This window comes from Electrophorus electricus, chromosome 10 (assembly GCF_041902795.1).
Source record: "Electrophorus electricus isolate QZ-2024a chromosome 10, ASM4190279v1, whole genome shotgun sequence".
In the NCBI taxonomy this organism is placed as follows: Eukaryota; Metazoa; Chordata; class Actinopteri; order Gymnotiformes; family Gymnotidae; genus Electrophorus; species Electrophorus electricus.
The window spans coordinates 19,718,770-19,734,477 of record NC_137506.1 but is presented as its reverse complement, the minus strand read 5'-3'; the positions used below and the strand labels follow the sequence as shown (position 1 = coordinate 19,734,477).

The 15,708-nt window shown below is 38.5% G+C and overlaps 2 protein-coding genes across 2 annotated transcripts; one reads left to right on the top strand and one right to left on the bottom strand.

The window, feature by feature from the left end:
- Nucleotides 1-57: 57 nt before the first annotated feature.
- Nucleotides 58-4,622, bottom strand: LOC113580652 (protein disulfide-isomerase A6-like). Its single transcript, XM_027015338.3, has 13 exons — nt 4,500-4,622; nt 4,005-4,146; nt 3,709-3,766; nt 3,434-3,560; nt 3,161-3,267; nt 2,755-2,891; nt 2,527-2,641; nt 2,250-2,390; nt 1,833-1,917; nt 1,600-1,672; nt 1,309-1,467; nt 1,123-1,219; nt 58-911 (listed from the first exon to the last, which is right to left on the bottom strand). The coding sequence occupies exons 1-13, from the start codon at nt 4,513-4,515 to the stop codon at nt 843-845; spliced, it is 1,326 nt and encodes a 441-aa protein (XP_026871139.2). The 5' UTR covers nt 4,516-4,622; the 3' UTR covers nt 58-842.
- Nucleotides 4,623-10,301: 5,679 nt separating this feature from the next.
- On the top strand, nt 10,302-14,622 carry ccr6b (chemokine (C-C motif) receptor 6b). Its single transcript, XM_027015355.3, has 2 exons — nt 10,302-10,462; nt 12,211-14,622. The coding sequence occupies exon 2, from the start codon at nt 12,221-12,223 to the stop codon at nt 13,295-13,297; it is 1,077 nt and encodes a 358-aa protein (XP_026871156.2). The 5' UTR covers nt 10,302-10,462; nt 12,211-12,220; the 3' UTR covers nt 13,298-14,622.
- The last annotated feature ends 1,086 nt before the right edge of the window (nt 14,623-15,708 follow it).

Below are 15,708 nucleotides of genomic sequence, written 5' to 3'. Positions count from 1 at the left end.
CTTTCACTTCATCACGTGACTGGAACCAACTTCAGAAATGAGATACATATATTCCAATGGGTGTCATTTTTTATTGGCCAAAACAAATTAAACAAACCCAGCATTCTAACAGAGACTGATTTTAGGAAGCCTACAGCTCACACTAGCAACAAGAGCTGTAAAAAGTTCAATGTCTGATCACCACTTCTATTCATTCACCCACCAAAGTACCTGGCATATGATCTTTCTTTTGCTTATAGTATTTGTATCAATACTCCCCCCCATCACCTCAGCATGTCAGTTTGACAAGAGCTGGACTCGCAAGGATTTTTTAAAAAACACATTTTACAAACCTCAGAAACTTAGGATACCAAACTGCTGTGGCTACAATTAATTCTGCCCCCGATAAATAATAAAGGTCTCCAAGGCACAGTTCTTGCTTTCTAGCACAATCCAGAGGCCAAATGATAAAACTGTAGTAATAAAGGAAAAATGACATCAAACCAAATATAAATAAGTAAAAAAACCCAAAACCAAACACACACACACACACACATACATACATACATACATACATGACAATGTGCAAAACAAAGAAGCCAATATCAGGTTCATCAATTTCCTGGAACAATAAAAAGAAGAAACTCTACTGCACATTTCTGAGAGTCAGAGAGCTGTGTACAAAGTGGCAGAGCTTGTGATATCCAATGACAGGCTTATGAGCATGTTTAAGGCACTGCAACAGGTAGAGAGTGCATGCCATTAGTCCTACACTGAATTCTGAGACCAGCCTGATGTCAGATGTAAGAACATCTCAGGCTTTCGCCAGGTCTATATTTTCTTTGTTTCACAAGCATCCCACCTCACAGCTCATCTTTTTCTAAATCATCCAACTCCACGTCACTGACATCAATGTCTTCTTCTATGGGCAGCTGTGGGGAAAAAAAATTAATTAATAAATATAGATGAGGTACAAATACTTCTGTAAATGTGTGTGCATTTGATTTCAAGGTGTTCAGATTCTCCAAAAGTCTACATACTGAAGCAGTCATTTTTTATCCATTCAAGCATTATGGACAGAAATAACAAATGATCATCTGAGAGATGATAACTCTGGTAGCTCAGTTTCCAAAATGTGCTTGCCTGGCCATCCTTGCCATCCCAGGCTTCTACAGTGTGGATTGTCGGTAGTATCCCTCCTCTAACTGGTGCGGTTGAGCCACGGCCAACGGACAGGTCTCTACAACAAACAATGCCCACTGAACATTATGCATACTTGGCTGCATTTTAGGCACAATGTTCAGAAATAAATGTACATGTATGACAAACCTCAGGAACTCATGGATGCCCGTTTCACTGAAAGAGCCCTTCAGCAGGGAAAACTTCATTTTGCGAACATTGATTGCAGCCATAGCAGGGTAGCCAAACCCACCAATGCCCAGAGAGGACTCCAGCTCTGCCTGAGATCCTGCTTCAGCCCACAACCAGCTGGACAGAAAGAAATGTAGAAAGACACACACACACCGTGTGCAAGAGAGGAACACATCTGAAACCGAATAAAACTATTCACAGAAACAGAAAACATTTAAAAAGACAACTAAATAAAAGATTCAGACTAACCCCCATGTCTTCTTCTTATATTTGTCAGCCATCTTCCTCATCACCTCCAAATAGCCATTTCTACCTGATGCACCTAAGGAGTGAAAAGAAGGGACAAAGGTTTGAAAGTCTCAGTACTAATATGCTTCTGTGTAGTGTGAGAAAGGTATGATGTGGGGTGGGGCTGGTCTGAAAGTACAGTACAGTAAGCGCTGTAATTTGCTGCATCTCTGTTCCAGTGTGAAGCCAGGTACCTGTGTCAAGAATGTGAGGAAGTATTGCAACGATGCAAAGCTGGTAATCGTCACAGGTCCTCTTGAAAACATCCTGGTTAATAATCTAAGGAGAGCAACAGCACTTAAGCTCCAACACTTCACAAGATTCTGCTGTTATAATGAGCATGCTCTTCTCTGAACACATCATTGCACTTTTACTCAACTCAGCACATCGAATCCAAATCTGGTCCTGATTTTGTAAATCACTGGTTAAACGAACAGTTATGGTAAGTGGTTGGGTATATGGTCACACTAGACTCTTAGGTAAAGGTGAAAAATCCATAGGTAACTGCACCTCAAGAAGTGGAATTGGAATACCTCTGCTATTTTTCAGTACACTCTTCGAGGTAGAGCATGTGCTCAGAGCTCCAGAAGGTGGCTGGGCGGATGACCTACCTCAAGCACCTCAGGAGGTGGAACGTTTGCAGAGAACAATTCTATGGCTTGGGCCACAATATCAGGCCGAGTCCTTCCTCCATCATAATCCTTTGGCTCTTCTCCTTTACTGAAGATCTTAATGGTGGGAAATCCACGAATCTGAACAGAAAGCAACAAATATTAGCCAATTTAACTAAATGTTTTCACGTTTCAAAGTGTGAAGATGGTCATGGATTGCATTTGGATTTGGATCAACATTTTCAGGGCGCGTGTTTTTCCACGCTGATCTCCTTACACCATAACGTCTGGCCAGGCCTTGATGTACAGTGGCATCCACAGCACCCAGTTTCACTTTGCCCTTTGTCTGTTCTTTGACCGCTATTGCTGCTGCAGTCCATTCTGGCTCAAGTCTGGAGAACAGAGGCGCATATGAGAGACATGTATGAGAGACTGCTGGCCATCTCCACTAATGGCTAAAAACAAGCAAAATATTGTTGGGAGGATGGGACTGGTCCAAACTCACTTCTTGCAGTGGCCACACCAAGGAGCGAAGAATTCCACCATCCATACCTCATGCCCATTCAGAACCAGCTTGTCAAAGTTATCATCAGTCAGCTCTACCACATCCTTCTTACTGCCTGTTCCACTCTCTCCACCTCTCTGCACACAGCAAATACAACATCATCCAGGGTCACTTCCCACACTCTAAGCAACAGCATCATACAGTACATACACACAACACAATCCAGAAGTATACTTAAGGAATGGATAATGCATATTTTGGTCACATGGCCAACTATGGTTTACACTGGTTTAAGCTACAATCTCCAATGGTTAACTGGACCCTGAACAAAAATGTCTGGTCCATGATGAAAAATGTGTTTAGATCATTGAGTGGAGATGTGAAGGAGGCACAGAAGCCTGCATGCCTGTTTGCTGTGCCCAGAACCTCCAGTCCATCCACTGAGTCGGTCCTTCACCAAAGAGCGCAGAGCTGTCATGGTCCCTTCCACTATAGCCTGACTTGTACGACCACCTCACAAGAGGAGAAAGCAATAAGAAAGAAGAAAAAAAAATGTAACTTCCACAAAGCAAATGTGGAAGAGCAAATGCTGAACCTCTTGTACTTGACACAGAAAAGAATGTGGTAGTTACATCATGGGTAGGCCTGGTTACAAATCTAGCCATAATGGAATGCTTACCTTGGTAGTCCTCAGGTTTATTTTTATTGGCTCCAAAGATTTTTATGGTAGGGAAGCCGCTGATTCCATACTGACCAGCAAGCGACTTGTGCTGATCAGCATCCACTGCTCCGAGTTTAACGATACCCTGGAAATGAGGAAAAAAGGGTTCTGCCAATTTAATGGCCTGTACACCGACACACACATAAGCAGATGTGCTACTTCAAAATTAATGGCAGGACACTTTTCACATGATTTAGAAATTCAGCCATAGTTTACAGCTGTAGGACATTTACCTTTAAAGCAGTAGCAGCTTTTTTCCAGTCAGGTGTAAGTCTTTGGCAGTGACCACACCTGTGGAGACAAAGTTCTCTGCTTAAGTTCACACTTCAAATTGCAGCACACTTCTAACAATAGGTCTGCTCCTGTTCTTATACCAGTCACGCATTCTACAGAAAACTTCCCTAAAAACTGATATTCCAACGTGATCTCCGGGAGCAACGGTGGTACAGTAAGCACATGGCAAGGCTACATTAATAAAAATAAACTAAATTTTTTTTTTTCACTAATAAAAATGTGTGGAAAGACTCACCATGGTGCATAGAACTCGACAAGCCACATGCTGTCACTTTGCAGCACCTGCTTATTGAAGTTAGAAGGACTAAGCTCCATCACGTCGTCACTTGCTGTGTAGAATCCATGCACAGTAAGGAAGAGGGTAGACGCCAGGACACCTGCGGGAAGTCGAAGACGGAAACATTCAAAACACGTTGCTAATCAGCTGGTTAGCTTTTAGTTGTTAACTTACGTTAGCTAGCTAGCCAAGTACAACTGATATTACACACACACACACAATCACAGACTGACAAATGTTCCGTGTATCAATAAAGCAGACTGCTTGCGTCAAGTCAGCTGGCTAGCTGGGTAAAATTAAGACACTTTGCACTAAGTGGTCCAAGTCGCTAACCTTGTTTAAATATTAAAAATGTTATGTCATCTGTAAAGTAGCACTGTGCTTAGCTAACTATGGTTAACAAAGCTTGCTAGTAATGTGTAAATCCTAACAAAGTCCATGAGGAGAACATACCATTTAACAGCTTCATGTTTGCGAGCGTAACTTGAAAACGACTGATTGCTGTCCACTGACTGTACGAATAGCTCCGTCTTCCTTGACTAGCTATGTTTGGTAGAGTTTGAACTATGAATCGAAACTTGCCGTGTCTTACTCTAATTGGTCCATAAAGCGACTGGACCACAAGTAGTCCAATCAGACATTTACGTACCATCATGTAACTGAGGTATTTAGATACAAGATAGGTGTTTTCTTGGAGTGGTCCCTCGTAATAGTTAAAACGCTTATAAAAACGTCATATTTGTAATCAAATAGAACATTATGTGATTTACGTTATATTTTCAGTTTAGGCCTAAATTTTAAATATTTTAATTTACATGTTCTTTTGACTGCCAAATAAATCGTCCTGGTGTGTGTGTGTGTCTCTGCATGTATAATAAAGTTGGCCAGTGTTGGATGATGCTTTTTCCTGGGGATGAATCACCCGATTCAGTCCCCCAGGGGGCTGAGGTTTTCGTTTGAGAGTAAGTTACTCTGTGCACAATTGGCTGCCGCTTCTCATCGGGTGTGTTAATTGTAAAGCGACCTTGAAAGGCACCATATAAATTAATTAACTAATTATTTCATTCATATGATTAATTAAACCGCGATTGGCGACATGCGCTTATTCTAATTTCTATGAAGAAGAAAATGTCCGAGATACATAGCTAATAAAACTATTGTGTCCAAACTCCTGAATGAGCGATGCCTGTTGACATATACCTGCTGTTGTAACGGAGACATGCTACAAAGTCATAGTAAATCTTAGAGGCACTCATACAACATTAACAGAGGCGCCATAGTCTCGATGAGCAAATGCACTATTCTGTGTTCTGTTTGAACGCTGTACAAATAACAAACTAGTGATAGTTGTACTACCTGTGATAAGGTAAAGTCATTATCACTTGAACTTGTGCTGTTCTGAAACATTTTTAATCGATAATAGTGTACAACTTAATTTAGCATAATAAGTTTTCAGGCATTGTTCGTATTAACGTTTGAACTACAGGACTTAGCACAAGCTAGGTTTTCAAGTCTCAGCCACATGGGTATTGTAGTGCTTTGGCTCTTTGACGATACGTATCAGCAGGAAAAGATGCGATGTGACCTCAAAATATCTTAAAGTTAAATAATTTATTACAGACTGACGGAATCAAAAATCGCTATGAATAAATTGGTTAAAGAAATCCCTTGCAGAGCCTCAATTATCATGAGTGAGACGTTTGTCAAATGCTTTGGTGTTGCCTTGTCACAGCGGTCAAGCTATATTGCACTATATTGGACTGTTTGCGCTTGTGTAGCATGTTGTCTGTTGCACTGTTGTTTTGTGTTGCACCATGGTCCTGGAGGAACATTGTCTCGTTTTTGTTGTGTACTTGTATATAGCTGAAAGGACAATAAAACCTCTTTGAACTTTGAACTTGAACTATGCGCGCTTTAGTGATTCACGGTCAAATCATCCGCGTTTTAAATTTGAATGCGGCTATATGCGCGACTTTACAACATTTCGCTGCGCAACGCGAGCTAATGGGAGCCCCCTAAGCAAAGAGAAACAGACATTTGCGTATTTTTGAAGAGCTTTGATCAATATACGCACTTTTACTACATTTAAAATTACGAAATACAGTTTACTTGATTGAACTAGTTTACTTGCATCATTACATTAAACATAATTGGTAATATGTTTAGAGAGCTCAATAAGCATTGTGCAAAATGCATTTTCTATGTTTCAATTTATAACCATACTTTCTCTGAAGTAAATGGGCATGTAAACATCATTACAAATACAAAGGCTTCAATATAGATTTATTAAAAACTGGTGCAGTAGAATATTTTCAAACTGGTGATAGGCAAGTGCCACCACTTGGTTGGCAGTGGAATTTTTCAGCCGTGGAGTACCCCATACGCTGCACATTTGCAACATTTCACTAGTGATAACCCCCGTTTTGGCTGGCAATCAAGGTCTTTTTTATATGCTTTTGAGAAGCATATAAAAAAAGCATTTTGCACAATGCTTATTGAGCTGTCTAAATATATTACCAATTGTGTTTAATGTAATGATGCAAGTAAACTACTTCAGTGTAGTAAACTGTATTTCGTAATTTTAAATGCAAAAGGTCGTGTCTTCAAAGCTCTTAAAAAACAAAAAAACAAAAACAAAAAACAAAAAACGCGTCTGTCTCTTTAAGGAGCGTTAGTTTGCGATTAGCATCAAAATATCGTAAATTCGCACATATATGCACATTCAAATTTATAGCGCGGCTGACTTGACCGTGAATCAACAAAGCGCGGATAGCTTGAGCGCAGTTTATCGTCCAAAAGGAACCTGTAATGAAACACGGTTTTTTTGTACCCGTTTTCAGTTGTTCAGCGTTAACAGGTTCACTGGCTGAGTTTCCTTTACATGTTTCTGCCATCTGAGCACAAAAATGCAGACAATTATTTAAAAGAAAAATCCGATCATAACCCTAGTCTGTTATGTGAACCACCAAAAGCGTCATGTTGTCCCAAATTGTGTTTTTAATGAAGTCAGTAACTTAATATTAAAATTACATTTTATTTGACCTGGGGATCAGAACACATTAATTGTACCAAAATTCAGAATAAGACCAAAACGTATTCTATAAACCTCATTTTTAACCTTTTTTTTGGCTTTTCATACAAGCTTGGAAGGTGCTGCTTACATTATATGAGTGTAGTTACACACATCTATCGATCTATAGAGAGATATTTTAAATAAATAAATAAATATGACTGCAGGTGGTTTTACAACTCTGTCTGATGTTTGCTCATAGTTACAAAGTGAAATTTGACTTACATGTGTAAGAAGTTATCTAGATATGTATGAAAAACACCCATTCAGAATGAGATGTAATGTATCCCAAAAACTAAACAAAGACCACAATAAATTTCAAAAGTACAAATTATAAAATGTAATGCAAGTATTTTTGGGATTACAAGAACATGAAACAATGAAAAGAATGGATAAAAATGCAAAAAATAATTCCATTCAACATAATGCAAAGACAAAAGCATTGTGTTTAGAGAGAAAGCGAAAGAGCAAGAGGGAGCAGTGGGGATAAACACACCTGCAGCTGTATTCTCTGCCCAACACTGTCAAAGTATCTATACCTTTTTGCAAATTCTATGTAAATTAGACAAGCTTCATATACAACTGCAGACTGATCATTACAAATCAAAAGTAAACCCCACCTGGATGACTTCATAAACAAAACTAAACTGTCAGTAAGATTCAGAGAACAAAAGATTGCATCCTTTGTATGCATCTTAGGCAATTCACATTAACATGAAGTGACAAATCTGATTTTTTTTTTTTTTGTGGCTGTGTGGAAAAAAAACTGAATCTCAAATGAATAATGGTCTCAACCAGGTATGGTTCACAATTTGTGTGAAGGTTGTACCTGTGCCTAATAAACAGGGACCACAGTATACAAAAGGTACATATGTTAAGGTATAGATAACTGGACTGATGTGTGGTACATTTGACAGACCATAATTTTTAGTAGTTAGTGTTTTCTATTTATGGCCTTTTCAGTTAGTGTTCAACTGAGCATTAGTTGAACACAGTGTTCAACTAAGCAAAATGAGTGACTTGGGTATCAAGTGTACATAAACTGGCATCTTACAGTACTTATGATGCATCAATTTAATCCTCATTGGCTGTCCCCTCCACCTCTGACTCGTTTCTTCTCTGTTCTTGCACAACATCTCTCAGGAGAACATTTCTCCATGAAGAGCCACACTGAATGATATCTTACTCTGGTGTATTTGGGCAATTATATTGTTCAAGCTCCTCCACACAATGTTGTGAAGTCCTTAGTGTGCTTCATTGCCCACGACTTGCATGAAAAGGCAGTTCAGTCAGCAGAAGCTCAACAGCAGGAAGAGTAATGCTCACATGACCACTCAGCTCTTTCATAACCGAAGATAAAACCACCTTTTCCTTTGCCATTTTCTGATGCAACTGATGTCTCTTATTGCTGTCTGAAAAAAAAATCTACTTATTCAATCTACTTGATCGATAACACAGAAAATACAGACCTGAATAACAGAAGACCATATTAATATGTATTTTATGTTAAGTATATTATGAAAGAAAGAAACACCAAGTTGGCTGAAAGGGAACAATAGTTAAATAATAAGGAATCATACCGGTCTGATGGTAAAGACAATGTTTCCTCTGCTTGACACCAAGGTACAGGCTCTCAATGTTTTAATTCAGAGTTACCACCCTCAAGGCTTCACCCTCAAAGCTAGAATTGGCCAGGAGGGGAAAAAAAATGTTAAAGATGAAAGACAAAAACATTTGCTTCAGTACATACCACATCTGAACAAAACAACAAAAAAAAAGAAACATTTGAGGGAGAAGGCCTTTCTGTAGATATACAGGGTAAACATAAATCTCCCCTCTGAATGTTTCCATTGCCATCAAAACAATGCCATGCCTGCACATGGCAACTTCCAGTCCTTCATCAATTTTTGAGACAGACTTCCTGGAATTCTCTTTTTCAGCTGTCTGTTGGGATGAGCCAAAAGTTCTTTTGCAAGGAGTCTACAATGAAATAAAACAGCAGGAATGTGCAAAGATTAAAAAAATGTTGTATCAGTGTGTTGTTTACATAATTATTTACAAAGTAGTATTTAAAGGAGAATTAAATAAAGCAGAAGGCACCTGAATATAGAAAATAAAGAAAAGTTACAGTACAAATTTACATGTTTGGTTGCCTGCTGGATTTAAGTAATGAAAGATAACACCTCCTCATCTCTGGCTCGCTCAGCTCATTTTCAAATACATTTTCCTCCATAGAATAGGCAGTATATGATGTTCTGCCCTAACCATGTAGCCCTAACAGACCCTCTCTAAAATAATCTATGTTAAGCAGGTCAGGTCACAAACATAGAAGCAATTTTAAATGTACCTTCCTTGCATTGTTTGGGGCACAGAATGCCACTCACCTCTTTAATCATGCCTTTTTTAGATGTTTAATTGATATCAGTGCCACAAAGACGGATAGTGTTCTAGAGACGGCATTCCTCCTGACAGGGTTCCATCTTAATGGTGCTCGGACTTAGTATACTAGTAGCCTTTAAGGATTTCTTTCTTGGAGACGACTAAGCACTGTTGTAAGTGACTCTGGACAAGTGCATCAGCTAATTACTGTAAATATAAAAGTAAAACTCAGGAAGGCAGTGTTGGCAAAAGTTGAAAAATGTAAAATAATGTATCATAGGAACATGTTATATATAGTTTTTTTTTGTTTTTGAAAGAGGTACAACATGCTGTAATGTGCTTAAAGGAACTTCAAACAGAAGAATAGGCATAATCTTCCTATTTGCATTGAAGGTTCTTTCTGTTTAAGAGAGTTTTCTGCTTTTGTTTTTGGAGGCAAAAATGTTTGAATGCACCATAATAAGTTTGCTATCACCACATCAATGCATCATTCCACAGAGGTATAAACAAAAACACAGCTCACCACTGATTTCAAATAACATGGAGACTGTTTCTGTCTACTGTGATGAACAGGATGACTATTACTGAAGTCTGTAAAGTGAACAGACTTCACTTTACATCCGTAAAGTGCATGTAAAAATGAATCATTCTTCAGAACTACCATTGAAAAGAGCCTCGCATGAAGGGCTGCACACTGTGGAGAGCTGCAGTTAACTTTAAGAACACTGTTAGCACAGGCAGGAAGTTAGCAACAGGACAACAAGCCTCAGCACATGAAAATAGTTGCAGTGGATGAAAACCCAAGATCAGCAGTCAGCAGTACCTGTCTTATCACAGGAGCCTGTCTTACTGTGTTTTCAACATTTGAGGAGCCCTAAAGCTAAACTCTTAAAGGGACATCCAGAACAGTGAGGTTTTTATGTTTTATTCTTCAAGAAAAAGAGAGGGATACTTAAGCCTGTGGAAGGTATGGTAAATGTTTATTAATCTTAGAGCTGTACTTTTTGATAAATTAAAGTAAAGTCATATTAATGTTGCTAAAATCAGAAGTATTGACATCCTTTGCTTTGCTGAATTATATGCATACATACTCATAACTAAATAAAACCAAAATGAAATGATCAATTCTTCTACTCTAATCCATAATTCTACTCTGTTGAAACTACTGTGTCTTATAAAAACAGACTTAAACAGGCTATTTAAAACTTAGCATTTACATTAACAGCATTTATGAGATTCTCTTGTTGAGAGTGATTTACAATAGGGCTTTGTTCTGTTCACAGACATTTTATAGCTTATGAAATAACCGTGTCATGGAAATGATCAGGAATTACTGTGACTTACAGGCTAGTGAAGTGACAACAAACCCTGTTAAATTATCATCATCGTCCCTCCTCACTAATGGCAAAATTGTAGAAAGTATGTGTGGATTGCGCATTATAAATTCAGAGCCAGTTCCAGGGGAGTTATATCACTCTTGCAGTATTTCCTAACTCAAACATTAAAGCTTCAATAAATTCTGCTGCTATTACTTAGGTCATCACTGTCGCATGCTGACAGGACCAAATATTGATCACTCAAGCAAATGCATATTAAAGCCATTATATTTTATATACTCAAATCATAATCATTGCTTTTATTGGTGTATATATTGGTGTATATTGTTTTATATAATGTATAGAAAACTAGACTAGAATGATATTCCTTTGATTTCATTTACTTGTTAAACAGAATTTTGAATGGCATCATGAAAAAATATTACTAAAAAGGTTTGCAAAAATAATAAGGAGAGTGAAAAACATTTATATTCATCAGCCAGTTTAATCAACATTAATCACCATGTTCCTTGTATGCACAGTAAATATGCTGCATTATAGTGTGAGCTTTACGACCCAGCCATTGTTTTTTAGAAGGAGATAAGGCACAGAGGCCTGTTGTATCAATACATGTTCATGTTCATGTTTGGGTGAAATGATATCTGATGGTATCAGCAGTTTCAGAAGCACAAACTGTTCACATAGGTGTGAATATGGACGAAGGTGGCTATACTTGTGATGAAAAATGAATATGAATGAATAATCAAAGCAAAGAACAAAAAGCAAATAAATCCCTCCCAAAACAATCTTTAATACACAGTTTGTGGGTTCCATGGAAAAACCGGGATAGAGGAAAAGTTGTGGAACGAGCATTGTATCCTTGTGCAGGAGACATGGAAGCTGCCTGCATGATTGAGGCATGGGTCTCTTGGTGTATTCATTAGAGCACCTGAAACTGGCCTTCTGGCCAAACATGGTATGTGGGCTTTTCACAGTCACAGTTAAGATTTTTGTTGGTTTCTCGTCAAAAACTATATCTTAACACTAAACCTTGGGGAAAACTGTATCCTGTTCAGTTATTATTTATGAATGACGTTCATTCTTGACAATACTAATGCCTGCTCAAATCCATCTCATTCTAAGAAACAAATAATTTTCTTGTCATCCAGCAAATCAACTGATCACATAGATATGACAAGACAGGTTGTGAGTCATAATGCTTATTTGTCTTGCTTGGTGCGTGAGTGCAATCAAACTGGCTCCACAAAATTCCAGTTATTGTGACACTCATGATAACAGAGCTTGGGGCAATGTGACACTTGAAAAATCATCTATCACAAAGTGATAGATAAATACTTACCAGTTTCACTGTTATATTCGCTCTTTTTTTTCTTTTCAGGTAAAGGGAGATGGATTTTGATGATGAATATATTGATGACATGGAATACTATGATGTAGAACCATGTGATCTGAGAAGTAACTATGAGCAAGTGGTCACAATACAGACCTACATCTACTCCTTCATTTGTGCCCTTGGACTACTGGGCAATGTTCTGGTCCTCATCACATATGCTTTTTATAAAAAAGCCAAGACCATGACAGATGTCTATCTAGTAAATGTGGCCTTGGCAGATCTCCTCTTTATTATGGCCTTGCCCCTGATCATATACAATGAGCAACATGTTTGGAGTATGGGCACTTGGGCATGTAAGCTGCTAAGAGGAATCTACAGTCTCAACCTTTACAGTAGCATGCTCCTTTTGGCCTGCATCAGCGGAGACCGCTACATCGCCATTGTAAAAGCGAGGCATTCCATTGGAATGCACTTTAAAACTCACATATACAGCAGACTCGTCTGCTCCGTAATATGGTTTCTTGCCATTGGATTATCCATGCCAACATTCATCTACTACGACCTGTATGTGGAAAATAGCACTGCGGAAGCTGAATGCAGCTATAGTTTTGCGACCAGTGGCACTGCACAGCTGATGAAGATCCTGGTGCCCAGCTTGCAGGTGGCTGTGGGCTTCTTCACACCACTCCTTGTGATGAGCTTCTGTTACTGCAGCATCATACTGACTCTACTCAGAGCGCGGAACTATGAGAGGCACAAAGCGGTACGTGTGGTCCTGGCAGTCGTCCTGGCGTTCATCCTCTGCCACCTCCCATATAATGCCGTGGTCCTTATTCACACCATCAAGCTGTTCAAAGAGAGGGGCTGTGAGTCAGAACAGCAGGTCCTGTTGGCTCTGTCTGTAACCAAGAACCTGGCCTATCTCCACTGTTGCCTGAATCCTATCCTCTACGCCTTCATCGGAGTGAAGTTTAGAAACCATTTCTGTAAGATTATGGCAGATATTTGGTGCTTAAGGAAGAGAAACTTTATCTCTGGGCGTTCCTCCCAGCAGACTTCAGAACTGTACCTTCCTGCTCACAAGTTCACTGGTGGATCTGTTCAGGAAAATCCATCCTCATTTTCAATGTAAATTGCATTAAGCATTTCTCAGGACAAGGTCAAAGATGGTGGGGATTACTTTAAACAGGATTTCTGGTATAGGTCTTTCTTTATGTTTTTGTACATCTTATTTTCATATATGTTTATTTGATGTACCTTCATATTTTATACAGCAATTATATACAGATATACTCCTCCATGTTTAATACATGAGTTTAATGTTTTATAGATGTAAAATTGTACACCTGTTCTCTGTGAGCTGGTTTGTACACACCCAGCCTCACATCTCCTTTTGAGCACCCCTAGGACACAGCCTCGTGGAACAGGCCTACTCTGGCTGAACTTCTCAAATAGGTGCTCTCCTTCACTGCTATTTGCCTATCAGCCCATGACACCAAAGAAAGGCTTAACAGTTTAAGAGACACTGCCAATGAGCACACTGAAGAACTAATATTTGAATATAACTAGTTTATAGGTTCTCAGTATTTGCATACTTCCAAGACATTGTAAATCCATTTTCAAAATCATACTCCAGAGTTATTTAATGCAGATCTATTTTTCTTGCTAACATATTATGTAAATGTTTTATTCTGCATAATTGGTTAGAGGAAAAAATAAGCTCAGTGTCTCCTCAAGCACCATTTGCATCATTTACCTCATGTTTTACATCAGTTGCCACCTCTGACATTTGTCTACAGATCCTTTATCAACAACAGCAGCCTACTGTTACAGGGTCACCCTTCTTACATCATCAGTGAAACTGTTTTGCCATTCTATTAAAATGATTCAAACGAATACATATTTAGTACAAATGTATTCGTTAAAGGGCATATATTTATTCATTAAAGGGCATAAAAGTGCATATATTTGATTGTGTTTAAAATGTTTGCACTAAATAGCTATTTATTCATACTACAGTTCCCTGAATGTTCTAGATTTACACTGAGGTATAACATCAGACAGAAGTTATAAATAGTTGAGATGATAAATTCCTTACCACACATAGTAGACTGTGCAATGTAAATGGCCTTGTCAGTTGTTCCAATACAAAACTAACATGATGGCCAATTATTTTGATTTCATATATGAACTGTGACCTGAACTCTGGATATTTTTGTACATAAAGGGAAATGGGTTGGATTTAGAGTTGGGGCTAACTCATGATAAGAACACATTAGGGTAAAACAAGCTGTAACTAAGGAGTTGTGTTTTTGACTACAGTATATTTGCATATGGAAAACACTTCCTTGTACTTGATGAGGAAACAATGTACAAGATGACAGTATATTAAAATGTTTGCAAACACCATCATGAGACATGCCAGCAGGGGCCTCTAATCCAAACTAATAAACATTAATTCACAACAAACAGACTAGTCATTTAGACTCTGTACAGGATATCTGCTTCCAGCTTTGTTTAGAAGTTTTCTCAAGATAAAAACTGGACAACACATGCAGTAAAGAGAACGATCATTACATGTTTGCAGTACATATAGAGCTGCATGTCCACAACTTCACTAAAAAACACAAATCAACTCGTGGAGTGGGGGTGTGTAATTAAATAAACAGGTAAAGCCATAGGAAGTCATGGGTAAAAAAAAAACCAGGATGCACTAAAAAAAACCTTTGTTAAAAAGTGAGGACACTCACTAATGAATGATAAAAAGACTCAAAAGAACAGTGTTTTTGTGGATATGCTTCAGCAAATACAATTCGCAAAACTGACCTAAAGCAGTTACAGTGAAACTGTATATGACAAGAAACATTTCTTCTACTGATTAGCCTGTGTTATTACTTTATGACATGACATTCCAAAACACAGGCACACAAAAGTTCTTGTAAGAACAAACCTTTAGTTGCCTGAACAAAAGAAAAATGCAACTGAAGTCTGCATGATGCCAAATAAACTGACTGGTGTGGTTTTTTTCATAGTCTCCCCCATCGCTGATGATTGTGTTCAACTTCCCACAGGCCTGAAAAAACAAGGCCAGTATATTAAATATCATCACGAAACATAAAATGAGGTGAAAAGAACAAACATGCTTTAGCAACGAAAAGCAAAGGTTGCCAAAACATAAACCAGTAAATAATACAGACTCAGTTTACAATCTCCTGCTTGGGAGAGAATTGTCTCTCAGCTAAGTGTGCCTCCACAAAGGCCTTTGGCAGCTTCACTGTTAATAGCTCAGAGCTCTTTTACCAGTAGTTGAGCTCACTGACCATCAGTGAGTAAGCTCCCAGCAAACACTATCTATAGAGAGCTTTAAAATTGTAGTAAAGTACACAGTACAAGTAAAGCACACAGTACACCAAGACATATGAACAGGATAATGATGATGTCAGCTAGTTTGAATCACGTAGTTTTTGGTGGTGATGGTATCTTTCTGGAATTTGGCTTAGTTACGGTGAAGCCTACAAACTATGGGCAGGTTGGTAGGAAAGC